General features: G+C 42.8%; 1 protein-coding gene and 1 long non-coding RNA gene across 4 annotated transcripts in view; one reads left to right on the top strand and one right to left on the bottom strand.

Annotated features, from left to right (window-relative positions):
• Window positions 1-6,512: 6,512 nt before the first annotated feature.
• AQP11 (aquaporin 11) lies at window positions 6,513-18,090 on the bottom strand. Its single transcript, XM_047753750.1, has 3 exons — window positions 17,152-18,090; window positions 11,563-11,679; window positions 6,513-6,861 (listed from the first exon to the last, which is right to left on the bottom strand). Exons 1-3 carry the CDS (start codon window positions 17,768-17,770, stop codon window positions 6,782-6,784), a joined length of 816 nt encoding a protein of 271 aa, XP_047609706.1. The 5' UTR covers window positions 17,771-18,090; the 3' UTR covers window positions 6,513-6,781.
• Window positions 18,091-18,467: 377 nt separating this feature from the next.
• LOC125111543 (uncharacterized) overlaps window positions 18,468-26,199 on the top strand; it is a 76,396-nt gene continuing 68,664 nt past the window's right edge. For all 3 annotated transcript variants that reach the window (XR_007130881.1, XR_007130882.1, XR_007130880.1), the window contains exon 1: window positions 18,468-18,648. This is a non-coding gene — a long non-coding RNA (uncharacterized LOC125111543). The remainder of the gene's footprint in view (window positions 18,649-26,199) is intronic.

Here is a 26,199-nt window from a genome sequence, read left to right as displayed (position 1 = left end):
CTTTGTATTCCCTAGATCCCAGTCTCCTTCCTCCTTTTCAGAGGTAGTCACTGTCCCAAATTTGGTATTTATATTTGTGTTTGTGTTTTTGCTACATATGTATATATCCTATAAATATATACAGTATTGGGTTGTATTGGGTTACTGTATTGGGTTGTATTGGGTTACTGTACAGTATTGGGTTGCATGTTTTTTAATTTTTGTTAATTGAATCCTTCTGCTGCTTTTCTTACTTAGCACTTTGGAAAGTTTTATCCAAGTTGATACAGGCAGCTCTATAGCACAGTTCATCCATTCTCTTGATGGGCACTTAAGGTTGCAGTTATTATTAAGGCAATGCTGCAGCAGATATTCTTGTGCATGTGTTATGCATGTGTATGCATTTCGGTGTTGCAGTAGCTTTCATACTTTTCATTACACCTACAATAAGAAGTATGTCTCCCATCAGGACCCACAAATATTTATTTTTGTTAATCTCAAACAAAAACTGTATTAGAAATACTATGTAAATGTTAAACTTTGCTAGATTTTGCTAAACTGTTCTCCAAAATGATTGTAGCTATTTACATTTCCACCATTAGGGAATATGATTTATTGTTTCTGTATATTCTCAACAGTTTTTGATATTTCCAGACTTCTAAATTTCTGCCATCCTAATGAATAGGAAAGTTCTTCATGATCATAGCTTCCGTGTTCCTAATTTTTAGCAAGTTTGAAAGCCTTCCAGTTTTTTGTACGTTTGACTTTTCATATTTTTGCCCAATTTTATTTTTTTCTTACTGTGTATGTGTGTGTGTGTGTGTTTGTTCTCTTTCTGGCAGCATATGAAGTTCTCTGGCCAGGGATCAGATCAGAGCTGCAGTTGTAACCTAAGCCACAGCTGTGGCAACACCGGATTTTTAACCCACTGTGCCAGGCCAGGGATTGAACTTTCATCCCAGCGCTCCCAAGATGCCACCAATCCCACAGCACCACAGTGGGAACTTCCGCTGTCCTTTATGTATTTTAGACTCCAGTCTTCTAGTCTTTGACTTGTCTTTTCATTTTGTTTACAGTGTCTTTTAAAAGCAAGAAGTTGTGGACTCTTGTATACTTTTAGGAGCAAGGAATTATTCCTCATGTAGAATAACTTAAAGTGTGGTTATTCTAGTCCTCGCATTGTAATACGGTTTTGCTATGGTGTATTTTTTATTTTATTTTATTATTATTATTATTTTTTTGTCTTTTAGGGCAGTACCCACGACATATGAAAGTTCCCAGGCAAGGGGTCGAATCAGAGCTTTAGCTGTCGCCAGTGCCACATCCTTAACCCACTGAGCAAGGCAGGGGATCGAACACCCATCCTCATGGATACTAGTCAGGTTTGTTACTGCTGAGCCACAATGGGAACTCCCATAGTGTGTTTTTAAATAATGTGAACTACTTCACAAATGATTGCGAAATAGGGCAGTGATATCTGTAGAACCCAGAAATCACATTGGTTCATGTTCAGTTTCCCAACACATGGTATTTCGAACCGACAGGTACCTATAGTTTTATAATAGTTAAATGTAGGAATATATGCCTTTAAGTCTGAAAGAGCTGTGACATGACTTGATTGTTTTAATATGATTGCTCAGGCAATAGAAATAGCAAGTAATTGCAATAATCTAGGCAAGAGTAAGCAGATGGAGGTTTGACCAAACTGTGCTGGCAAGCTGTAATGACAAGTATGAAAGCCTACTACCCTAGAAAAACCATGAATACAAGACATGTACAAGATGTTTATTGAAGCATTGATTTAATAGTGGATAACTACAAATGCCTCAGTAAAATGGATAAACTGTGCAGCTTGAATTAACTATAGCTGCCTGTATCAACTGGAGTTATATATTAGACAACCAAGTTTAGATGTTAAGTATGTAGATGGACGTGAGTCTGGAATTCAGGACATTCGTACAAGCTGGAGATATAAATTTGGCTGTTAATAGGATGTAGTTGCTATAAAACCACAAGACTGTATAGAACTACCAAGGGAGTGAGTATAAACAGAAAAGAACTCAAGAGGACTGAGTCCTGGGAAACTATCATTTAGTTTGGGGAAAGGAGGAAGAACTAATAAACTGAGAAGGCAGTGATTTTCTGGAAGTGAGGTGATTCAGGAGGAGAAAGCAATAAATTTTATCAAATGCTACTGGTAGGAAGTATGAGAACTAGCAACATGGAAGTCATTGGTGGCCTTGGCAAGAATTTCAGTGGAGTGGTAGAGTTAAAGGCTTGATGAGAATGCTTCAAGAGAAAATGGGAGGAGTTCCTGTCGTGGCTCAGTGGTTAACGAATCCGACTAGGAACCATGAGGTTGGAGGTTCGATCCCTGGCCTTGCTCAGTGGGTTAAGAATCTGGCGTTGCCGTGAGCTGTGGTGTAGGTCGAAGATGCAGCTCGGATCCTGCGTTGCTGTGGCTGTGGTGACAGCTCCAATTAGACCCCTAGCTTGGGAACCTCCGTATGCCCCAGGTGTGGCCCTAAAAAGCAAGGAAAAAGAAAAAAAAAAAAAACTTCAAGAGAAAATGCGAAGAGGAAAATTTAAGAACTACTTTAGACTCCCACCCTCACACCTGTTTATCTAACTCTTCTTGTGTCCACGTATTCTTACCTTTTCTCTTTAACTAGGAACAGTCTGTCTGTACTTCTGGCTAAAGCTGACCCTTCAGTTGTGCCCTTGCTCTGTCTTCACTAACCTAAAAGATATTGGACCTGGGAAGTCTCCCCTCTTTCTTCTACAACATTATTTTCTCTATTGCTTCATTCCCCTCTGTGTATAAAGAGGCCGATAGCTTTCCCACCTTAAAAAAAGAATTTTCGGGAGTTCCCGTCGTGGCGCAGTGGTTAACGAATCCGACTAGGAACAATGAGGTTGCGGGTTCGGTCCCTGCCCTTGCTCAGTGGGTTAACGATCCGGCGTTGCCGTGAGCTGCGGTGTAGGTTGCAGACGCGGCTCGGATCCCGCGTTGCTGTGGCTCTGGCGTAGGCCGGTGGCTACAGCTCCATTCAACCCCTAGCCTGGGAACCTCCATATGCCGCGTGAGCAGCCCAAGAAATAGCAACAACAAAGACAAAAGACAAAAAAAAAAAAAAAAAGAATTTTCTTCTTGACCCAGTTTCCCCCTTCAGCTGCTCCCATTTTCTTTGTTTACAGCAAAAGTCTTTTAAAGAACTGTTGCACTGTCTCCACTTTTTATTTCTTGTTTGGGTGCAGGCATGGAATTAGCACACAGTTGATTTAACAATTGTGGTTAAGCCATGTGAGTATGAAGAGATGGAGGAACAAAGGAGTTAAGATTCAGATCAGGAGTGTAATTTAAGCTGCTTAAGGAGAAAAGTAATTACAAGGGGAGAGGGATGTGAAAAGGTGGTGGTAAATGGATGGAAGTTCCCTGCGAGGGCTCAAAGGCCTTGGAGGGCTGGAGAGCTGGAGAGAAGGGTTCGTGGTTGGGTGATGGGGTGTTTGAGATGAGAGAAGAGTCTGAGTTATTGGTAATGACAAGCTCAAGTTTATGACCATAGTTGTGGCTAAGGCAGAAGTGAAGGAAAAGAATGACCAAAGAGCCTTTCAAGTTCAGCCAGTGAACTGGAAGCCAAGATACTATAATATCATCTTTGTAAGTATTGAAATCACCAACAAGTGTAACTGGAGTAGTATTGCAGAGTGAGAATGAGAAGGGAACTAAGTTCCCAAAGAATCGGGAAGGAAGTGATTGAAGCATGGTAGATGACTGCAGTAAGTACTTAGGAAGTTGATGGCATGGCTGATGACATGCCTCTAATGGAGGGAGCAGAGAATAGATAAGGAGAAATGAAAACTGTGCCACCTCCAGGCCCAGTGGTATCAAGAGATGTGGTAGAGGAGTTCCCGTGGTGGCTCAGCGGTTAATGAACCCAACTAGCATCCATGAGGACATGGGTTTGATCCCTGGCTTCATTCAATGGGTTAAGGATCTGGTGTTGGCGTGAGCTATAGTGTAGGTCGAAGATGTAGCTAGGATCCCACGTTGCTGTAGCTGTGGCATAGATCAGTAGCTGCAGCTCTGATTTGACCCCCAGCCTGGGAACTGGGAACCTCCATATGCTGAGGGTGCAGCCCTGAAAAATATTAAAAAAAAAAAAAAAAGTTGTAGAGCAAACAGGTAAGCTACCATTTGAGAGGGCTGCAGGGGAAACTGTCATCAGAAGTCACAACCTCTAATTCTGACAAGCGAAGTTTAGAGGGCTGAGTGTTTTCATAAATTAATACTTATTTTTCTTAAACTATAGTCTCAATTTATAGACACATGAATTTTTAAAAATTTCTATGGAGTTTCTGCCATGGTGCAATAGGCTTGACTGTCTCTGCAGTGGCAGGGATGCAGATTCAATCCCGGGCCCAGCGCGGTGGGTTAAGGATCTGGTGTTACTGCAGCTGTGGTATAAGTTGCAACTCCAGCTCGGATTTGATCCCTGGCCTGGGAATGCCATGCGCCATGGGTTGGCCAAAAAAGAAATTTTTTTTTTTATAAGAAAAACAGCCATGAAACAAAAAGTGAAATTCAGCTTCAGGTTTGGAAGATAGTGGGAGTGGCAAAGGGACTATTTTAAAGAGACCCCAGTCATTTTGTGTGGTTGTCATAGAAGAATTTAGACCTAGTATTGACAGATCTTTTGATTTTTTTTCAAGAGAAGCTGAAACTGGATTTTTGTGTGAAAAAGTCTGTTATTTAAAAAAAAAAATACTGTGCAGACCAAACAAAACACATCAGAGATTGCATTTAGCCACTGTTGCAATTTTATGAAGCTTGATTTTTAAAATAGAAACTACTATAGTGTATAATTTGTAAGTTGGAGTCAAAGTCCATGACCGGCAAACTGGCTGCGTTGTTGGAATCAGTTCAGCCTTGCAAGTTTAAAGAGAGTGACTCTCCAAAAGCTGATCACCAGGCAGCTCTTATGTTACCTGGCAGCCTATCAGTTGCGTAATTGATTGCTTCACAGACAAATGGTATCTTGCCCCATTTTTTTTAGCTTTCAGTTCTAATCCTGATAATGGAATTCCTTTGAAAAGAAACATATGTAACCTTTTATGGCCTGAACTTTTAATAAAAAGTAGACCTAATATAATAAAAGAAAGCTTCTTGGAGGTCCCATGGTGACTCAGCGGGTTAAGAATCTGACTAGAATCCTTGAGGATGTGGGTTTGATCCCTGGCCTTGCTCAGTGGGTTAAGGATCCAGCATTGCCGTAAGCTGCAGCTTAGGTAGCAGATGCAACTTAGATCCTGCATTGCTGTGGCTGCAGCAACAGCTCCAATTAGGAGTTCCCGTTGTGGCGCAGTGGTTAACGAATCCGACTAGGAACCATGAGGTGGCGGGTTCGGTCCCTGCCCTTGCTCAGTGGGTTAACGATCCAGCGTTTCCGTGAGCTGTGGTGTAGGTTGCAGATGCGGCTCGGATCCCACGTTGCTGTGGCTCTGGCGTAGGCCGGCGGCTACAGCTCCTATTAGACCCCTAGGCTGGGAATCTCCATATGCCACGGGAGTGGCCCAAAGAAATAGCAAAAAGACAAAAAAAAAAAAAAAACAGCTCCGATTAGACCCCTAGCTTGGGGTCCATACGCTGCAGGTGTGGCCCTAAAAAGACAAAATAGATAAATAAATAAATAAAAAAAATTATAAAGTATTTAATGTTTCTTAAAAATCTTCAATTTCCCTTTAGTCTTTTTTTTTTTTTTTTTTAATGTCTACATCCATGGCATGGAAGTTCCTAGGCTAGGGATTGAATCCAAGTCACAGCTACAACCTGTACTGCAGCAGTGGCAATGCCAGATCCTTTAACCCAGTGTGCTAGGCCAGGGATTGAACCTGTGCCTCCACAGCAATCCAACTGTAGTCAGGATTCCTAACCCACCGCAGCACAGCAGGAACTCCTCCCTTTACTCTTACGGAAGACCAAGAAGATTTTTTTTTGTATTGAGGTAGAAGTCTAAAAATGGTATTTGGTTGTATTTAACCTTGGCAGGGCAGTAAAGCCCTCTAGACTTAGTTTCCTTATCTGTAAAACAGAGATGCCCTACCTACTTTGTAAAGTAGCTGTTACAAACAAGGAAAATATGAAAAGCTTTGACTTTGTATGGGTGCTTTGTTTTTATTATATTCTATTAAAGAATGTCAACTTGCCTAAAGCTAGTGAGATTGTCTATTTAGAGAAAATATTTTAGATTAGAATATATTTAAAATTTAGGAATCCCCTTGAGTGTGAGTAGATATATAATCTACTTCTAAAAGCAACTTTCCTATTGAAAGATGATACTGCTGATGGTATCACTGAGTGAGGTAGTGGCTGAAAAGTATCTTTTCTCCAGTTCTGTAAGCATGACTGGTTGTACTTGGGCTAAAAGTCTTATTCATTCAGGTGACACATGATATATACATTCTTGGTCCTGCCGTCATCTTTCCTTCCCTTCTCACACTGTACTCAATTTCTTTTTCATCAAAATCAACAGTTATCACTTGAGATTTATATTTAATGTAATGAGTCTTTTCTAGTAGCATTTAATACACACGTAAAAGAACACGTCTTAACTGAGAAACACAGGATACCTCATTTTCACAGTAATTTTTTAAGTCCCAATGATGCAAACTTTAAGGCAGCTTCCTCAAAGGAAGGTAACATTGACGATTCCAGTGCAGCCAGGGTGTTGAATACTAGATGATAAAATCTATCACAGCCAGCTTGACCGTCCTGTAACTTAGTCTGAGTCTTTTGGAACAGTTATTCCTTTTTGTTAATTGTATTATTGTTATGCAGCCATGGAAGGAAAAAGCTGAACATCAAAATCATCAGCAATATACCTAAAAGACAAAATACAGTAAAAACAATTTCTAAGGAAGTTCATAATCACTTAAATCATATAATTTAAGATTATATACAATTATAGACCTAGAGATTTGTAGAGTTATGTTTAAGAGAATTAGCTACATTACTTTTACATGAAACATGTAGATATTTTAAAGTCTAATATCCTCACTTTATTTTTCTTCAAGCAATGAATCCTTAAAAACAGTCTGTACTTGGAAAAAGCAGTAGGATCTAAACAATGAATTGAAAGGATAAAAGAGAAAGATCTGGAGTTCTAGTTCTGGTTCCATTACTGACTTAGTGTTGGGTCTCTATTTTAATCTCAACCATTAATAGCTTTAAGATTTAAAATTTTTTGAAGTTCCCTGGTGGCACAGTGGGTTAAGGATCCAGCGTTGTCACTGCTGTAGCTCAGGTCACTGCTGTGGCCTGGGTTCTATCCCTGGCCTGGGAATTCCACATGCTGTAAGCATGTCAAAAAAAGATTTAGGAGTTCCTGTTGTGGCTCAGCTGAAATGAATCCTACTAGGAACCATGAGGGTGCAGGTTTGATCCCTGGCCTCGCTCACTGGGTTAAGAATCTGGTGTTGCAGTGAGCAGTGGTGTAGGTCACAGATGCTGCTCTGATCCTGCATTGCTGTAGCTGTGGTGTATGTAGGTGGGCAGCCGTAGCTCCTATTTGACCCCTAGCCTGGGAAACTCCGTATGCCTTGATTGTGGCCCTAAAAAGCAAATAATAATAATAATAAAGTTGGCTATTCTTTAAAAAAAACTCAGACCCAGGCTGCATAACTGTGACTTAAAGTTTTTCAGTGGGAAATAGGGTCAGAGGAGACTTAGCCACTGTACTCAAATCCCTGCCTGAAAGGCAAGTCTTCAGTAGTTAATGTTTTTATCTTAAAGTAAATAGACTTGAAGTTCTAAGGCAGTTTAAACTCAGATTAAGAATGAGTTTTTGTCATATGGAGATTCGATAGTTTACTTCAAACAGGAGTAAATTTAAGGTATGATTAGCATTTGGATAACAACCTTTATTTGAAAGATAAGTCTGTTTTGTAACCAAAGGCTAGATTAAAAAAGAAGTCCAAGAACTGTCTGTTTGTTAGCTAATCCACAAAATGTGCCATTTTCTTTATAAAGTCAGAGCTAGAAAATAAGTCATGACATTTAAAACTTTTTAAAAATGGAATTGCAGTTTCATAAAAGCAAATAGAATTAGCTAATTTTCATTGCATGAAATACGTAAGCTAGAGAACAAATTTTACATGCATTCCTATAGTCACATTTCTAAAATTTTATTAATTTGGGGAAATGGCATGACCCATTAAAGGAATAATTATCTCCGAGGTGAAGACAAACAAGAAAGAATAAGGACTATGGCTTTCAAGAATAGCTTGCTCCCTGCTTGCCCTAGAAGGGAGAGAAGATACGTGTCCTGGGATTAATTTCCTCTGTGTCACTCTTGCACTGCCTCATGTTTGTTTTGACTCTTCATCTCTTAGCTCTTTGAATGACTCTTGTAAAGATAAAATTTATTCTTCTTACCTTCTTAGAGTCTAATAGTGACCGTTTTTCATTTGAGGCCATTTTTTCCACAACAGGAATGTAATTTCAGTGCATGACAAGAGTCAGTGGGAAGCTGAAATTCTTTAGTCAGTATTCTAAAAACTGCCATTCAGTCATTTTTTTATCCACATCTATTGAAATAGTCCTGTATTGTTTCTCATTCACAGACCTCTTAAAGAGATACAGGGACATGTTTCTTTTTTCTTCTTTTTTTTGTCTTTTTGCCATTTCTTGGGCCGCTCCCACAGCATATGGAGGTTCCCAGGCTAGGGGTCTAATCGGAGATACAGCCACTGGCCTACGCCACAGCCACAGCAACTCAGGATCCGAGCCGCGTCTGCAACCTACACCACAGCTCACGGCAATGCCAGATCCTTAACCCACTGAGCAAGGGCAGGGACCGAACCCGCAACCTCATGGTTCCTAGTCGGATTCGTTAACCACTGCCCCACGACGGGAACTCCAGGGACATGTTTCTTTAAGCTAACTATAACAGAAATTTTGTGGAGGTGCAGGTTTGATTCCGCCTTGCTGTAGCTGTGATGGTGTAGGTTGCAGCCGTGGCTCAGATTTGATTACTGGCCTGGGAATTTCCATAAGCTTTGGGTGCAGAAAAAGAAAAGAAAAAAAAAAGACCCTCTGAAGTGGAAGCAAAGAAATAAGTAAAAGTATATTTGTTTTTTGTTTAAGTGTTTGGGTTGTTTTTTGCATAAGTGGTTCTTTAAAATGTTTTGGTAATGGCAACAAGTAATGTTACCTTCCTCTTTGTTCCACACTATCATGAAGAGAGTATAAGTACAGTCCGTCCCGTCCCCCCGGCTCCTCTGTATATTTTCTTCTTTTTGTCTTTTTGCTATTTCTTGGGCCGCTCCTGCGGCATATGGAGGTTTCCCAGGCTAGGGGTCGAATTGGAGCTGTAGCTGCCAGCCTACGCCAGAGCCACAGCAACGCAGGATCCGAGCCGCATCTGCAACCCACACCACAGCTCACAGCAACACTGGATCGTCAACCCACTGAACAAGGGCAGGGATCGAACCCGCCACTTCACGGTTCCTAGTCGGATTCGTTAACCACTGCGCCATGACGGGAACTCCTCCTCTGTATATTTTCTAAAGGGGCTCCTTTTTTAATCTTTCGTGAGACTTTTTCCCAGTATGTTCAGGAGGAAATCATCAAGTGATTTAGACTAGAAAACGTGTTTGAAGAAAAAAAAGTCATGATCTTTTACAGAGAATGTCAATTACTTCTGATTTTCTTTTTCTTTTTTTTTTCCTTTTCTTTTTAGGGCTGCATCTGTAGCATACAGAAGTTCCCAGGCTAGGGGTTGAATCCAAGCTGCGGCTACAGCCACAGCAATGGCAGATCCAAGCCACATCTGTGAGCTATACCGCAGCTCATGGCAACACTGGATCCTTCATCCACTGAGCAAAGCCAGGGATTGAACCCACATCCTCATGGATACTAGTCAGGTTTGTAACCTACTGAGCCACAGTGGAAACTGCTAATTTTTTTCCTTTTAAAATTCTTTTGGAAAGACCTACTTTTAATGTTCTTTCACATGACAAATGACCAAATTCCTTAGTATCATGGGCCTATCATTAAAATTATATTTGGAGCAAATTAACATCTATGTTAATAATATTTGTTCATTTCAAATAAGATATATTAAGAGAATTTTTCCATATAAAAACTATTAGGAGACTTGTACATTTAGTGACCTTTTAAATTTCTTCATGAATTTCAGTAACCTTTTTAACTTCTTAAAAATCAAGAATAGAGAGAATTATCTTTAAAGAAGTTACTGTAAAAAACGTAATCTATGGAGCTGAAAAAAAGCTACTCTTTAGCATTTTAAAATACAGGTTTCCTCTGCTATTTTTCATGTTTCGGTCTGTGGATATTACTGAGCATATAGGTGCTAAGTGTGGGATAAAGGAATGGAAGTTGAATGGGAGGAACAGTCACAGGCTATTTAAACTTGTTATGTCAGTGTTCCCTCCTATATGCACCTCCAACCCAACCCACACCCCTTTTTTCCAACAGAAATGCACAACAAGAAACAAAATGCTACCTGGATAAAAGAAGGATGACCTAAAAGGCCAGCCGTCCTCCTATCCGTTTATAGTTAGGAACAATGGTCAGGCCTTGAAAGAGATGACTAAAGAAAATTAAAAAATGCTGGTAACATATAAGGAAATGGATATTGTGATTACAATTATTTTATAACTTTTTTGTGTTGATCTATCTGAAAAGAGAATCTTTTCATATCTGACCTAGATGGAAAAAAACAGGAATGAAGCTTGTGGAAAAGTTAAAAAACTACATTTATCATAGTTCTGTGGGTTTTTTTTGATCTTTTTGTCTTTTTAGGGCTGCACCCTGGGCATATGGAGGTTCCCAGGAGAGGGGTCTAAGGCGGAGCTACAGCCGCTGGCCTACACCACAGCCACAGGAATGTGGGATCTGAGCCGTGACTGTGATAGGAACAAATGAACACCACAGCTCGTGGCAAAGTTGGATCCTTAACCCATTGAGCGAGGCCAGGAATCAAACCCACAACCTCATGTTTCCTAGTCAGATTCGTTAACCACTGCGCCACGACGGGAACTCCCAATAAAAGATTTTTTAATGGAAATAATCACTTCACATTTTTTTGCCCTCTTGAGGGCTTCTTAAAGTGATATCAAAGATCAAACTGACTATCCTTAACTAGATAATTTTGTTCACTTGAAGATAAAAGCAGTTTTTCGTTTGTTTGTTTTTTGCTTTTCAGGGCTGCACCCACGGCATACGGAAGTTCCCAGGCTAGGAGTCAAATTGGAGCTACAGCTGCCAGCCTACCCCACATCCACAGCAATGCCAGATCCGAGCCATGTCTGCAACCTACACCACAGCTCACAGCAATGCTAGATCCTTAACCTACTGAGCAAGGCAGGGATCAAACCCGCATCCTCATGGATACTAGTTGCACCACAAAGGGAGCTCCCTAAAAACAATTTTAAAAGCTACTGCACAAAACAAAATGTTATTTCAGACATAACATTTCATACTTTGTTCATTTTCTTTTTTGTTCCATATCATATTTTAAAATATTCTATTTTAATCATATTAAATAAAAATATGCTTACCTAAAGAAGGAGCCAGCCAATATACTATAAAAAATTGAAGGAATGCTTCATCAAAACACTTGAAATGTAGTGAAAGTGCCAAAGCTGGATTAAATACCGCTCCTGTTAGACTTCCTCCTGTAACACATTTTAAACAGAATGATACCAAACCATATAGTTTACATTTTCTTATAAATGGAAATATAGGAGTTATTAAATAAATATAACTGTTTCGTTTTAGGTATTTAAGTACCATTATTCTATTATCTTCCTTTGTGGAATCACCTAGCATATTAAAGAGTATAAAAATAGTTTCTGGATTATAATATGCTAGGTGCAAAAAAAAGGGAGTGGAGGACAAAAGACATCAAGAATTACAGTCCAGGGATTTCCCACTGTGGCTCAGCAGTAATGAACCCGACTGGTGTCCATGAGGATACAGGCTGAATTCCTGGCCTCGATCAGTGGGTTAAGGATCCAGTATTGCCATGAGCTGTGGTGTAGGTTGCAGATGCAGCTTGAATCCCAAGATGCTGTGGCTGTGGCTGTGGCTGGCAGCTGTAGCTCTGATTCAGTCTCCAGTGTGGGAACTTCCATATTCTGCAGGTGTGGCCCTAAAAAGCAAAAAAAAAAAAAAAAAATTCACATCAAAAGTTAACTTTCTGGGAGTTCCCGTTGTGGCTCAGAGTAACAACCCAACTAGTATCCATGCAGGTGCAGGTTTGCTTTCTGGCCTCACTCACTGGGTTAAAGATCCTGTGTTGTTCTGGTGTAGGTTGCAGATGTGGCTTGGACCCGGTGTTGCTGTGGCTGTGGGGAAGGCTGGGAATTTGACCTCCTAGCCTGGGAATCTCCATATGCTGTAGGTGGGGCCCTAAAAAGCAAAATAAGAAAAAACAAAAATAATGGGGAGCGATATGGCTTAGTGCAGCACCCTCCAAAGTATGTTCTCTTCTGCTACGCACTCCCAGACAAAAAGGATTCCATTATTAGAAAATCTGTTTAATCCAGTGTTGGCCGAACTTAATTGGCAACAGAATCCTTACACAACTTAAAATTTTTTTAATTATGGTAAAATATACATAACAAAATATGCCATTTTAACCATTATAAAGTGTATAGTCAGTGGCATTAGATTTACAATATTTAGCCATTACTATTTCCAAAAATTTTCCATTACCCCAAACTGAAACTCTGTACCTATTAAACAGTAAGTCCCTATTCCTTCCCGCCACCCCCCCCCCCTTGTAACCTCTTCTACTTTCTGACTGTATCATTTTGCCTACTGTGGATATTTCATGTAAGTGGAGTCATATAACATTTGCCCCTTTGTGTCTGGCTTAGCATGTTTTCAAGGTTCATTCATGTTGTAGCATGTATCAGAACTTCATTCCTTCTCATGGTTGAATAATATTCTATTGTATGTATATGTTTTTGTTACTTTTGAGGAGCACACTTGTAGAAATGCTGATAATGAATGATGGTTCCAGCATATTCCAGCTGTGTGACGTTGGACAAGTCGTTTCACTTTTTTGAGCCTCTCACTTTACTTAAAATGGAAATAATGTATTCATCAGTGGGCTGGTCTAAGAATTAAGATAATTCATAAATTTCCTACATGCTTGGCATGTAGCCCAATGAATATTCTTATTTCCCTCATACTATAAAAAAGGAAGATTATAATTATAATAGATGATTAATATCTGCAGCAGTAATAATCAACAATTTTCTATTAGGTTTGGCACTGCAGAGTCTCTAGTGCTATCCAGTAATCTACCCACTAGCCACATATGGCTCTTGAGTACTTGAAATGTGGCCACAGCAACTGAGGAACTGAACGTTTCATTTTAGCTGATTTATAGCTAAATAACCACATGTGGTTAGTGGCTGCTGAACTGGCTGTCAGTCTACACTGGAGCAGTAGTTCTTAGCCCTGGTTTCATATTAGGATCACCTGGGACACTATTTTTTTAAATTTTTTTTATTTTTTGTCTTTTCTAGGGCCACACCCAAGGCATATGGAGGTTCCCAGGCTAGGGGTCTAATTGGAGGTGTAGTCACCGGCTTACGCCAGAGCCACAGCAACACGGGATCCGAGCCGTCTTCAGCCTACACCACAGCTCACAGCAAGGCCGGATCCTTAACTCACTGAGCGAGGCCAGGAATCAAACCAGCAACCTAGTGGTTCCTAGTCGGATTCGTCAACCACTGAGCCATGAGGGGAACTCTGGGATCACCTGGGACAGTTTAAAATATACTATTGCCTAAGTCCCTTCCCACATCAATTAAATCTTAATCTCTGCACCCAGATGTGGTTATGTTTAAAATGCTCCCCAGGTGATTGCATTGCAGAAATAATGTTGAGAACTATTGCTGTAGTGATCTCGTCACTAGCCCCGCCCAGTAATGTGAAGGGAAGAAAAAGAGCAGAGTTACCGTTGTGGCTCAGTGGTAACGAACCCAACTAGCATCCATGAGGATTCAGGTTCAATCCCTGGCCTCACTTAGTGGGTTAAGGATCCGGTGTTGCTATGAGCTTCAGCATAGGTCACAGACACGGCTTGGATCCCATGTTTCTATGGCTGTGGCATAGGCTGGCAGCTGTAGCTCCAGTTAGGCCTCTACCTAGCCTGGAAACTTCCATATGCCAAGGGTGTGGCCCTAAAAAGAAAATAAAAATAAACTAGGTATTGTCTAATATTATATACAATATTATTTATGAAATTATAAATATGTATTAAAAGTACAAAAACAAGAAGAATACCAATTGAAGGAGAATCAAGAGACGGCGGAGGGGAAGTTCCCATTGTGGCTCAGAGGTAATGACCCCAACTAGTGTCTATGAGGATGTGGGTTCCATCCCTAGTCTCACTCAGTGGATTAAGGATCCATTGTTGCCATGAGCTGTGCTGTGTGTTGCAAGATGCAGATCGGATCTGGTGTTGCTGTGGCTCCAATTCGACCCCCTAGCCTGGGAATTTCCATATGCTGTTGCTGTGGCCCTAAAAAGCAAAAAAAAAAAAAAAAGAACAAAAAACCAACAGAGGAACTGTTTATAACATCTTATTAATTTAAAATATTTTAAAATGTTTACTGCTTTTAATTATATAAAGTCAGAGCTAAGCTGTGGCATAACTTTTTGCAAGGGATGATTCTGCTTTAGCCCAAATCTAAAACTTTAATACGCAGCTACTCACCAATCCCTCAAGCATATATCCTTCCTTCTCGCCTATACCATTTATTTCCAGCTGTATCTACAAAAAGAATGGTACTAGAAAGGAAGGGAAGAAAGGAAAATGGCTTGGAAAGTCTTTTATTTTTACCTAGGAAGTTGAGCATATGCTTAAAAGTCCCTCTCTTAAGGTCTGCTTCTACTCATGGTTTCCCTTTCAATGCTCAGAAGATAGACTCTTACGACTAATTTCCTTGTATTGGATTCCTGCCTCCAGACATTATATAATTTAGATAGAGTCCCAATGAAAGTATTTTCTTACAATTATTTAAAGTGACACATTTAATCATTAAACTTTTGTTTTTTGGGGAGTTCCTGTTGTGGCACAGTGGAACCGAATCCGACTAGGAACCGTGAGGTTTCGGGTTTGATCCTCGGTGTTGCTCAGTGGGTTAAGGATCCAGCGTTGCTGTGAGCTGTGTAGTGTAGGTGGCAGACGTGACTTGGATCCCGTGTTGCTGTGGCTGTGGTATATAGTTCCATTTTGATCCCTAGCTCCATATGAAGCTAGCGGGGAAGCTCCATATGCCATGGGTGTGGACCTAAAAAGACAAAAAATTCTCTTGTCCCATTTAGAAATCCAGATTATCCACTGCATCTGAGATCTGTCAAGGTAAACACATGGTTTACAAGAAAGCAATAGATTTCTCAAGAATTTTTTTTTTGGCCCTGGTGGGCAGCAGCTTTATGAGATCTCAGTTCCCAGACTAGCGTTTAGCCTGGGCCAAAGTGGTGAAAGCACTAGACTACCAGGGAACTCCCAATAGTTATTTCTCTTTAAAAAGCATCTTTAGGAGTTTTTCTGTGGCACAGTGAGTTAAAGATCTGGCATTGTCACTGCAGCAACCTGGGTTCTTGCTGTGGTGTGGGTTGGATCTCTGGCCTGGGATCTTCCATATGCTGCTGGTGTGACCAAAAAGAAAGCAAAAGAGAATAAAAAATAAAAATTTGGAGTTCCCGTTGTGGCTCAGTGGTTAACAAGTCTGACTAGGAGTCACGAGGTTTCGGGTTCGATCTCTGGCCTCGCTCAGTGGGTTAAGGATCCGGTGTTGCCATGAGCTGTGGTGTAGGTTGCAGATGCGGCTCGGATCCCGCATTGCTGTGGCTCTGGAGTAGGTCGGCAGCTACAGCTCCGATTAGACCCCTAGCCTGGGAATCTCCATATGCCTTGGGTGTGGCCCCAGAAAAGGCAAAAAGACAAAAAATAATAATAATAAATGAAAATAAAAAGCATCTTTAATCTCGAGCATGTTTGTTGGGTTTTTTTGTTTGTTTGTTTTTTGCTTTTTAGGGCCACATCTGCAGCATATGGAAGTTCCCAGGCTAGGAGTTGAATTGGAGCTAGAGCTGCCAGCCTATGCCACAGCCAGAGCATCTTGGGACCCTAGCCACTTCTGCAACCTACACCACAGCTCACAGTAATGCCGGATCCTTAACCCACTGAGAGAGGCCAGGGATCAAACACGTGTCCTCATGGATACTAGTGGGGTTCATTACCATTGAGCCACAATGGGAACTCCCAAGCAAGTTTTATTTTAATTTAAAAACAATCCTTGGAGTTCCTGTCGTGGCTCAGTGGCTAACAAGTCAGACTAGGAACCATGAGGTTGCAGGTACGATCCCTGGCCTTGCTCAGTGGGTTAAGGATCTGGTGTTGCCGTGAGCTGTGGTGTAGGTTGCAGACAAGACTCGGATCCCGAGTTGCTGTGGCTGTGGCGAAAGGCTGGTGGCTACAGTTCCAATTAGACCCCTAGCCTGGGAACCTCCATATGCCTTGGGTGCGGCCCTAGAAAAGATAAAAAGACACACAAAAAATAAAAATATAAATAAAAACAATTCTTGATAGGCCATTAGAAGTTCATTTATAACTCAAGATGAATTATTAAGGAAATAAGAGGTTTTAAGTGATTTTGTAGAAAAAGAACTAAGAAATAGAACTACAGAATTTCTACTTCCCACTCTTACTACTAACCAATCAGGTAGTCTGTGCTTTAAATTGGAAAGAACTTTTTAAAACCCAGGATCACTTTTCAGTGAGAGTTTCAGAAAGGATTATACCAAGTTGGCAAGAAGTAGCTGATGTTATCTTTCCTGTCTACCATTAAAACAATTCCTTTGTAGGATATTCGAACCCTTGGCATATCTCTCATGATCTCAGTTTCAGCAGAGAACTGGCTTTCTCTGGGTGTTAAAACACTGAATGGAGGATCTATAGTTCAATTTTATCAGTAAAGGATGGGCTCCAAAATGGTCAGGAAACCGGATATATCGATATTGACAAGAGACATGGGGATTTCAAATATATCTTGGCCAAGAACTTAAGAGCCTCAAATCATCTAGGCTACAGACGTGCTAAGTGTTTTGTGAGAATAACAAACCTGCATAGACCAAAAAGGTGATGAGTGCTGACAGCAGGTGGATACGAAGCTGAGCTCGGACCTCCTGGAAGTGCAGCAAAGCGCTGTGGAAGATAAAGGAGCAGATGGCCTCTATGATGACCGCTTTGGGCAAGTCCACTTGGATGGGATTCCTGCAAGCGAAGCTCCTGTCCCTGACGTGATACTTGGTCAGCTCCAGACTCCACAAGGCACCCACGCAGTACCTGCTGCACAGGGCGCCCATCAGTTGAGCCAACAGCCTCATTCCACCTATCTCAGCGGACATCCCCCCCAGCATCATTTGCATCATCACTCCGCACGGATTGCTGGAGGTTCCCACCAGAGTCAGGCCATGCACCAAGGAGAAGAAGTAGATTAGTGTCAGCGGCCAGGTGGGGTGCCGGGGTTCCTGCTCGCTCAGCAGTTGCAGTTCATGGGTGCAGAAGCAGAGCTGGAAGGTAGCCAGAAACTCCAAGACGAAAGCGTGGGCCATGGGCCTGTTCAGCTGCTGCCGGGTGACCACGCGGGCCAGCCCCGTGAATAGCACGATCGACAGCATCAGCCCCAGCGAGGTGCAGGTGTCCTGCATCTCGGGCCAGAGCCCCTGTAGCGCGGTCATGGCTGGCTCCCCGCCGGACCCGGCTGCCTGCTCTCGGCTCGGCAGGAGGCGGTCTCTGGGCCGGAGTCCGAAGTCCTCAGCCCCGCCCCCCTTCACGCCCCTCGGGGCGGGCCGACACCGGACTAGCGGGAGGCCCCAGGGGCGTCGGGCTGGAGGCCTCCCCCCCCTCCCCGGCTCTGTGCTAGGGTGTTGTTACCAGAGCCGGGGAGGAGGGGAGGCGAGGAAAGCTCTGCGACGGCTCTAGAGGAGGGGGGCCAACGGTCAGCCGGAGCCGGACACGCACACGCCCTCGCTTCCCTCAGAGACTGGAAGCAGGCGCGGGTGGGGCAGGGAGCGGAGGGACGGCGCGCGCACCCGGGGGCCACTGCGCATGCGCGCGGCAGCCCGGCGCCCAGGCGGAGAGGTTTGCCTGGGGACTGACCCGCGAAGACGCCGGGCTCCCTGTGCCCCATCGCAGAGCCGGCAGGCGCTAGTCCGCTGCGCTTCAGCAGGTGCTTTGAGGAACGAACCTTGAGGGTTTTGCTTCCCTGTCCCTCAAACTGTAAAACGGTCAAGCTGGAAAGACCCCTAAAGATCATTTCGGCCAGCCACCTCGTTTTTAATTTATGGGGCAACTGAGAAGACGGGAAGTGACGGAGGTGCAGCGGCAAAGCCAGGGGTGGGGCGGGCCGGGCTGGGGGGGGGGCTTTAGCGAGAGTAGACTTGAGAGCGAACCTGGGTGAAGCGCCTGCAGCTGGTCTCCTGAGCCTTAGTTTACCTCGCCTGCCTGTAACGTTTAATCGAATAGATTAGGGTTGCACGACCCGCCTGCCTCATCGATTTGTTTTAAAGAGCATGAAAGGCTCATTGCACAGAGACTAGCAGACAGGAAGTGCTGGGTAAGTGCTAGCTTCAAGTCCAAAGGGCAGGTCGTGCCACCCCTCCCAACAGCCCGCCCGTCTGGGGTGGCCCATTGTCTCTGCAGCTGGGAGGGAAGGCTTGAGATTCCTCACTCCTCACTCCTAGGAGTTGCTTTGTGTTAATGGGGTAGGGGTTGTGGTTTAGTGAGAGAGTTGCCAGTGCCGAACAGAAATGCAGAGGCAGTTTGGGGTGAAGGAGAAAAAAAAAAACCTGTTGCTTTGCCAGGCAAGGGAGGCCACAGCAGACTAATGCCCTAAAAACTGTGCCCTCCCTTGGGAGAGATTAGGAAGTGGTTTTATAATTTGGGAGCTGAAAACAGGGCCACAGGTGAAGATCGGTCTAGATGCAAGCTTTCCTTCTCCATGAGAGTTGGTGTTTGGTGGCCCCAGGAGTGGCTCTGGTGGTTCTCCTCTCCTGGTTTTTGTTGGGAGGTTTAGTTCTGCAGAAGGGTTCAAAGATATCGTTGTGTATATTCCTAGAAGAGGAACTGGGACCTTGCCCCAAGGCTGCACTGTTGTTTCTAGGCTGTTCCTCCCTGGTGTCTGCATCCCCTTCTTTCCCTGATTAGCAGCTGTCTGAACTTGCCCTGTGGAACTCAAGGAAGGTCATGGAGGCTGAAGCTTATCCCCTAAAAACAAGAATTGGGGGTACAGAAAGGCCTATACCCGGGAGCCCCACAGGGCCCTACCTGGTTTCAGGGAGTCAGGAGTCCAAATGCCACAGTATTCTCCAGCCTCAGTCCTGCCTCTTCCAGGCTCTGTTGACCACAAGTCCACATTTCTTAGGGCTGGATGGACAGAAAAGAGGAATAAAAATGAGCGGGATAATTAGCCTGAACTTCAGGTGACAGAGAACTTGGAAGGTGTTCTTGCTGATTCTCAGCTTTCCTCCAGTGTCAGTTTGTCCTTTCATAATTAATGAAAGTTCTCTTTAAAATGTCCAAGTTTTCTGTAGTGCCAATAGACATTCTCTGAATTAAAAAAAAAATTCTTTCAGAAACCACACAAATTATGTAGAGAAATGAAATCCTTCCCTTTTTTTCTGTGTTGGTACCTCTCCGGGAAAGAATTTAGAGTACATTGAAACTATGTCTTGAGCGTTCCCCTGTGGCTTAGCAGGTTAAAGATCCAAGGCTGTCACAGCAGTGGCTGGGGTTGCTTCTGTGGTGAGGATTGGATTCCTGGCTTGGAAACTTCCAGATGCTGTGGGTGGGGCCAAAACAAAATTATATTTTGGTCTGGCTGCTATTGCAGGTGGTTGCTTTTAAATCAGTCCTCTGAGTGTATGTAACCCATTCTTGGCTCCCCTTTACTAGAAGTCTCTTGAAGATTAGTGTGAATATGTTTTGTTGACTACTTTGCTGACAATTTTACTAGCAAGAGCCATGTAGAAAACTAGTCTTGTGAGCTTTGATTAGAAATTTCAATAACATTATAATATACATTGTCATTAAGTGAACTTTGGGCATTGTTTCAGTTAAAGAACAAGACCAAAATAAGCCAAATTAATTACTTGTGATTGGGTATTTCACATAACATAGATTAATCTCTTTTTGAGAAACAAGAAATCTCCAATTAATTCACCCTATTTCCTTCAGCAAAAGTATTTGTTCATATGGGTGACAGAGCTTCATCTTGCAAACCCAGATCTCAAAATTCCAGTCCCAGAGTTCCCGTCATGGTGCACCAGAAACGAATCCCACTAAGAGCCGTGAGGTTGCAGTTTCGATCCCTGGCCTTGCTCAGTGGGTTAAGGATCTGGCATTGCCATGTGGTGTAGGTCACAGATGCAGCTCGGATCCTGTGTTGCTGTGGCTGTGGCTTAGGCCGGCGGCTACAGCTGCGATTAGACACCTGGTCTGGGAACCTCCATATGCCGCAGGTGCTGCCTTAAAAAGACAAAAACAAAACAAAATCAAAATTCCAGTCACAAGACCAATGTCTTCTTGAGGAAGAACAATTCTTAGGAAGGTTGGGAAAATTAGAAGAGTCTGGCTTTTCCTGCAACTTTGACCCCATTTTAACCACTTTGCTTCTAGATATCCCAGAGATAGCCTATTTCTGACAAGCAGGAAGTACATAATACTAGGTTTGGTAAAAACACTGGGTTTAGCATTTGGAAATGAAAGTTTGCATCTTACTCTGCACAAATTGTGAGACTTTGAGGAAATCATTAAATCATTAAACTTCTCTGAGTTTCAATTTCCTAATCATGATAGTATAGTACAGTTAGTAACTATTTTCGGGTTTTGTTGAAAAGATTTTTTTTTTTATAAAGGCTGAACCCATGGCATATGGAAGTTCCCAGGCCAGGGATTGAATTCAAGTCGCAGCTGTGACCTGTGCATTAACTGCTGCAATATTGGACCTTTTAACCCACTGCACCAGGCTCGGGATTGAATCCATACCTCTGTAGCCACCTGAGCTGCTGCAGTTAGGTTCTTAACCCACTGCACCACAGCAGGAACTGTTGTGAAAATTGAATGAGACAATACAGATGAAGTGCTTTGTAAAGAGCTATTACAATTTTTAAAAATTGAGATATAATTCATATACCATAAAATGTACCCTTTATTTTTTTTTGTTTGGTTGGGTTTTTTTTTTTTTTTTTTTTACTTTTTAGGGCCAAACCCACGGCATGTGGAGGTTCCCAGGCTAGAGGTCTTATCGGAGCTACAGCTGCTGGCCTACACCACAGCAATGCCAGAACCAAGCCTCGTCTTCGACCTCACCACAGCTCATGGCAATGCCAGATCCTCAACCCACTGAGCGAGGCCAGGGACTGAACCCACAGCCTCATGGTTCCTAATCGGATTCCTCTCCACTGCACCACGACAGGAACTCCCTAAAATTTACCCTTTAAAAGTGTACAATTTAGTGGCTTTAAAACCAAAACACCTGATTCAAACTCAGACAAAACGCAGATTGGGACTTGAATCCTCAGTTTTTTTAATTAAAACCACTCATTTGGTATGTGGACTTACTGAGGCTCAGGTTCTTTGTGTCTCTGCACAGAAGGAATTCAGTGAGAGACAAAGCAATAGGCAAGAAATGATTTATTAAGATAAGACGCTTGTTAAAAAAAGAAGAAAAAAAGGAGTTCCCATCGTGGCGCATGGAAACGAATCCGACTAGAAACCATGATGTTATTATGCGTTTGATCCCTGGCCTCGCTCAGTGGGTTAACGATCCGGCACTGCTGAGAGCTGTGGTGTAGGGCGAAGACACGACTTGGACCTGGCACTGCTGTGGCTGTGACATCGGCTGGCAGCTGTACCTCCAGTTCCACCCCTAGGCTGGGCACCTCCATGTGCTGCAGCTGTGGCCCTAAAAAGAAAAAAAAAAAAAAAAAAGATAAGATGCTTGTGAGAGATTCAGGTAAGCAGGCTCTCCCCGGAGGATTAGGTAGACTCCATGCTTATAATCCAAGGAAAGTGGGGATTGACGAAAGACCACCTTCTTCCTCACTCTTGAGATTCACCGTCAGGCTTCCATCACTAGCTCCTGCTTCCTAGAGGGTGAGAGAGTATTTGACCCTATGAGGTCAAACTAGGACTGTCCTGGCGCTTAGTCATCAGATCAGCAGAAGGGTAGCAGGTGCTGAAAGAGGTCGAATCAGCTCAGGTTTGCCTGTAGTGAGGGTGTCCAGCTTTGGAATGTCATCTTTCCCTTCCATTCCTGTCCCTGGTCCCACGGATCCTTATCTTGCTGAACTTGAACGCAGGCCTCATTTTCTCTTTCACCTGATGCCCTGAGGCGTTCCTCTTGCTTTTACTTAGGGTTTTGTAGTTAAGCAGCAAGGCTGCTTCGTTCCACAACGTTCTGATGGCTTTCTTGAGCCAGCGTTAACTTCCAGTGGTCTCCCAGAGTTCCCGCCTCTCTATCCGTGGTCCCCTCCTGGGACTTCTGCAACCGCCTGTGTAACTGTCCTCCTCTCGCCCTGTCAGTTTTATTATATTCACAAAGTTGTGTAACTATTATAAATTATTTTGAGTGGTGATTCTTAGCAGTGAAGTCTGAATTTATAATGTAACTATCTCTATAATCTTTGGCATGAATTATTTAAATATGACCATATGATACCATTGTCTTATACACTACTTTCTATATGGAGATGGAACCCACATAATTCTAGTGAGGTCTCAAGGTTGCAATCGATGGACCCTACAATGGAAGATATTTATCGGGTGCTCTATCACATATAATCAAATTTTTGTGAAGTTTTTTTGCACTTACCTCAGTGATATGCTATCAAAGGTAGTCTTTCTTCCCGTTAATTCTAATTTTAGTTAAAAAAAATTTGTTGGGAATTCCCTGGTGGTTTAGTGGTCAGGACTCAGAGCTTTCACTACTTTGGCCCGGATTCATCTGGGAAATGAGATTCCCACATCAAGCCACTGCACACCATGGCCAAAAATTGAAAAAAAAAATTTTGTTGAGCAGCAAACATTAATAAGACACAGCCTGCCTCAATAACCCAATCTTATAACAATATGTGATACTTATTGAGCACTACTGTGTGCCAAACATTGAATATTATTAGCTTCATTTTACATAGGTCCAGAGAAGATGAAAAAAAAAATAGAGGAGTTCCTTTGGTGGCACAGTGGGTTAAGGATCAACTGTCACTGCAGAGGTGCAGGTTCAATCCTCAGGCCCAGCACAGTGGGTTAAAGGACCCAGTGTTACTGCAGCTGTGGTCCAGGAGTCAATCCCTGGCCTAGGAACTTCCATATGCCATGGTGGTGGCTATAAAAACATTTTTTTTAGATAGAGAAGGATTTCTTGTTGTGGCTCATTGGGTTAAGAACCTGACGTAGTATCCATGAGGATGCAGTTTTGAACATCCCTGGCCTCACTCAGTGGGTTAAGAATCTCAGTGGTGTAGGTTGCAGATGAGACTTGGACCCTGAGTTGCTGAGGCTGTGGTATTGGCCTGCAGCTGCAGCTCCTATTCAACCCCTAGCCCAGGAACTTCCACATGCCACAGGTGTGGCCCTAAAAAGAAAAAAGAAAAGTAGAGAAAATATCTAATATGGTGAAAGAGGAAGAGTGCAGGTAAACTATTCTAGGGTGTCACCAATACTTTAAATTTAGGCTAATTGAATCAGCATATAATGAATAAGATCAGATTTTTATGGAAGTTGGCTTGTTTGAAAAAGCTGTCTAGAATTGTTCTCCTTTTGCTCTGATTTCATGCTATTTACTTTTTTTTTTTTTTTGTCTTTTTGCCTTTTGAGGGCTGCTCCTGTGGCATATGGAGGTTCCCAGGCTAGGAGTCAAATCGGAGCTGTAGCCACCAGCCTACGCCACAGCTGCAGCAATGCAGGATCCGAGCCTCGTCTGCAACCTACACCACAGCTCACGGCAACGCCGGATCCTGAACCCACTGAGCAAGGCCAGAGATCGAACCCACAACCTCGTGGTTCCTTGTCAGATTCGTTAACCACTGCACCACGACGGGAACTCTGCTATTTACCAATTTGACTTCCCCCCCTTTTTTTTTCTTTTTTTTTTGCTTTTTAGGGCCGAACCGGCAGCATATAGAGGGTCCAAGACTAGGGATCCAATCAGAGCTATAGCTGCCAGCCTACGCCACAGTCACAGCAATGTCAGATCTGAGCCATGACTGTGACCTACACCACAGCTCACGGCAATTCCAGATCCCCAACCCACTGAGCGAGGCCAGGGATCAAACCCAAATCCTCAGATTTGTTTCCACTGCGCCAGGACGGGAACTCCTCTTTTTTTTTTTTTCCCCACTTTTTAGGGCCCCATCTGCGGCTTAGGGAAGTTCCCAGGCTAGGGGTCGAATCAAAGCTGCAGATGCCTGCCTGCACCACAGCTACAGCAATTTCGGAACCCCTACCCACTGAGGGAGACCAGGGATCGAACCTGCACCCTCACAGATACTAGTTGGATTCATTTCTGCTGCACCACAACAGGAACGCCCTTCCATATTTCTTAATACCAGGAAAAAGAGGCCTTGGATAGAGGATTTTAAGAATTTCAACTACCGGGAAAGAGTATGATTTACATTAAACAATTAAATTCCAGTTTATGCTTTAGGGACTAAATAATTTTTAAACTCTTAATTATGAAAATTTCCTAATATCTTCAAAAGTAGAGGGAATGGGATAGTGAATTCCTATATAGTTTTCACTCAACTCTCCAATAATTATTCCTACTTTGCCAATTTTGTTTCATTTATTCTCCCAAGTTTTGGTGGGGAAGAGGCTGGAGTATTCCAAAGCAAATTCTACACATCTTGTGATTTTTGCTGGATATCTCCTGTGTCCCCTCCGAGTCCACTCTTTCTCTACCTCTCACCCCTTGAGGCTTTCCTGTACAGAATGCAGGTAAAGGACTTCCTTACTGAGTAGCATCCAGTTGGGTTCTGCCAATGGGGAGCATTATCAGGAGATGGAACTTAATGCCTTAAGGCACTATTCCTCTGGCGCCCTTTCTGAGGGTTTGTTGCAGCCAGGTGTATCCTACCAAATGCCACAGCTTCTCTTCATAGAGTTCTCTCCTCCGGTTCTGATACCTACACCCTTTCCTCATCCCTAGTTCTAGGAGTGGTAACAGTTGTTGTCGTTGCTAGTCCAGGGGGACTGTGTTATCCCTTCTAATTTCCTTACAGTCTTCCTAACATCTTTGAAAAGGATCCTTTTAAAATTACCTGATTTGATTGTGCTATTGTTTTCCGCTGAAACCCAACTGAAATGTCCTTGTGCACATAACTGGTCTGCATCTCTAGTTGGTGAAAGTATTTTTTAAAAAGAGTAACCCCTGTGGGAGTTCCCTGGTGGCCTAGTGATTAAAGGATCCAGCACTGTCACTGCTGTGGCCTGGGTTCCATCTCTAGCCCAGAGACGTCTGTGGATGTGGCCCCCCCCAAAAAAAAAAAAAACACCACTATGTCATTATCACTATAACAAATTAACAATAATTCCTAAATAACATTCCAAATTCAAATTTCTCCAGTTGACTAAAAACATGTCTTTGGTAATTGGTTTAAGATCCAATCAAATCCCATACTTTAAAAGTTTTTGTACCTTTTGGAATTCCCATTGTGGCTCAGCCGAAACGAATCCGACTAGTATCCATGGGGACACAGGTTCGATCTCTGGCCTTGCTCAGTGGTTAAGGATCTGGCAATGCCATGAGCTGTGGTGTAGGTTGCAGATGTGGCTGGGATCCTGTGTTGCTGTGGCTGTGGTGTAGGCCAGCAGCTGTAGCTTTGATTCAGCCCCTAGCCTGGAAACCTCCGTATGCCGTGGGTGTGGTCCTAAAAAGCTGGGAAAAAAAGTTATTGTACCTTTTGATTTTCTTTAATTGATAACAATCTCTGCTTCCCCTCTGTGTATTGTGCTTTATTGGAGAAATCATGTCGTTTATTCTGTAAAACGTCCTACGTTCTGGATTTGACGATTGCTCCTACATGGTGTAATTTAGCTTTCTTCTCTATCCCTTGCATTTCTGTTAGCTACATTTAAATGTTTGATCAAATTTAGTTTCTTTTCTTTT

Source organism: Phacochoerus africanus, chromosome 11, assembly GCF_016906955.1.
Source record: "Phacochoerus africanus isolate WHEZ1 chromosome 11, ROS_Pafr_v1, whole genome shotgun sequence".
In the NCBI taxonomy this organism is placed as follows: domain Eukaryota; kingdom Metazoa; phylum Chordata; class Mammalia; order Artiodactyla; family Suidae; genus Phacochoerus; species Phacochoerus africanus.
The sequence above is the reverse complement of the archived record's forward strand: the minus strand, read 5'-3'. Positions and strand labels throughout refer to the sequence as shown.

Excerpts from the sequence above, each read along its gene's own strand:
- AQP11 (XM_047753750.1), bottom strand. The coding sequence starts at position 17,770 with ATGACCGCGCTACAGGGGCTCTGGCCCGAGATGCAGGACACCTGCACC. Across the intron at positions 11,680-17,151 it reads CACCTTTTTGGTCTATGCAG|GAGGAAGTCTAACAGGAGCG; the intron begins GTTTGTTATTCT and ends AATGTGTTACAG. Across the intron at positions 6,862-11,562 it reads TTGGCTGGCTCCTTCTTTAG|GTATATTGCTGATGATTTTG; the intron begins GTAAGCATATTT and ends TTTGTCTTTTAG.